This window comes from Octodon degus, unplaced genomic scaffold (genome assembly GCF_000260255.1).
Source record: "Octodon degus isolate 3935 unplaced genomic scaffold, OctDeg1.0 scaffold06053, whole genome shotgun sequence".
In the NCBI taxonomy this organism is placed as follows: Eukaryota; Metazoa; Chordata; class Mammalia; order Rodentia; family Octodontidae; genus Octodon; species Octodon degus.
Window position 1 is genome coordinate 1 of NW_004530629.1, and position 1,294 is coordinate 1,294.

Sequence of the window (1,294 nt, forward strand, 5' to 3'; positions counted from 1 at the left end):
AGCAGCAGAGGGGGGACCTCACAAAAGAAGTGGTTGATGACATTGGGGCCACAGAAATCCAAGCGTAGCATCAGCCCTGTGTGTATGGCCGTGTTGAAGGCACAGAGTGTCCACACACCAGTGGCCAGCAGGCTGCAGAATGCCTTGCTCATCATGGTGTTGTAATGCAGGGGGTGGCAGATAGCAGCATACCGGTCATAGGCCATGACTGTGAGCAGAAGCAACTCTGAGGATGCAGCCCATGTTAGGAAGTAGAGCTGGGCCAGGCAGCCCCCATAGGAGATGGTGCTCTGCTTTGACAACAGACCCTGCAGGGTCTTGGGCATGATAGAAGAGGTGCAGATGATGTCCATAGTAGCCAGGTTGAACAAGAAGAAGTACATGGGTGTGTGGAGCCCACGGTGGAGGGTGATGGCCAGGATGATGAGAGCATTGCCAGTCAGGGTCACAGTGTAGAGGGAGAGGAAACAGCCAAATAGGAGTACCTGGTACTCTGGGTGCACCGAAAAGCCCTGTAGGATAAACTGTGTCACCAGCGTCTGGTTATTTATCATCTCTGAGCTGATCTCTGTTTCTGGGACCATCCATCCCATCTCCACCTGCAGCTTCAAATGATTTCATTGCTACAAAGACATGGGACCTAAAAAACTCTGCTGTTGTGCTTCTCTTTGATGGCTTGGCAAGGATGCTATCATGAGATGTACTAGGGTACATCAATCAAGACAAAAGCACCAGTGTCATAGAAGAAGCAGCATGAACTCTTAGTTCCTAAAAGTAAACACAACAGTGAGACTCAAAGAGCTTCATTCAACCTCAGTCAAGAGATGCAGAGCGCATCCACAACACGCTCTTCATCATTGGATGTGGGAAAGAGCCAGGACCGGGAGGAAGTGACTCATGTCACCCAGGCACAATGATGCTAGGCCTTTAGTTCTAGCCCACTGAGCCAGAACTCTGCTGCTCCTCATGGTCATGGCCTATGGCCACTATGCTGCCATTATCCTAGGGAAATAATCAAAAGTATCTTCACCATATCAGAGTCATATCATTTAGGATTGAAAATTTAACAGCAACTTATATTCTGAACAGTGAGTTTCTAATACATATTGGTAAAGTAGAATACTTCATAGTCATCAGAATAGTTTATTTGGAGTGTTCTTAATGGCTGTATCATTAAGTAGAATAAGAATTAAAAGTAACATGCACAGAGGGATCTGGCCTGGAGTTCAAAAATCTTGTGTATGCTGTGTAAGCATAACAACTGATGAGTGGTACCATAGTCTCAGCCCTGGCA

General features: G+C 46.9%; 1 protein-coding gene across 1 annotated transcript; it reads right to left on the reverse strand.

The window, feature by feature from the left end:
* Nucleotides 1–6: 6 nt before the first annotated feature.
* LOC101574258 (olfactory receptor 13A1-like) lies at nt 7–605 on the reverse strand (the record flags this gene model as incomplete). The annotated part of the gene is made up of 1 exon (XM_004648856.3): nt 7–605. A coding segment is annotated over exon 1 (587 nt), but the record flags the coding sequence as incomplete, so codon positions are not given.
* Nucleotides 606–1,294: the final 689 nt, after the last annotated feature.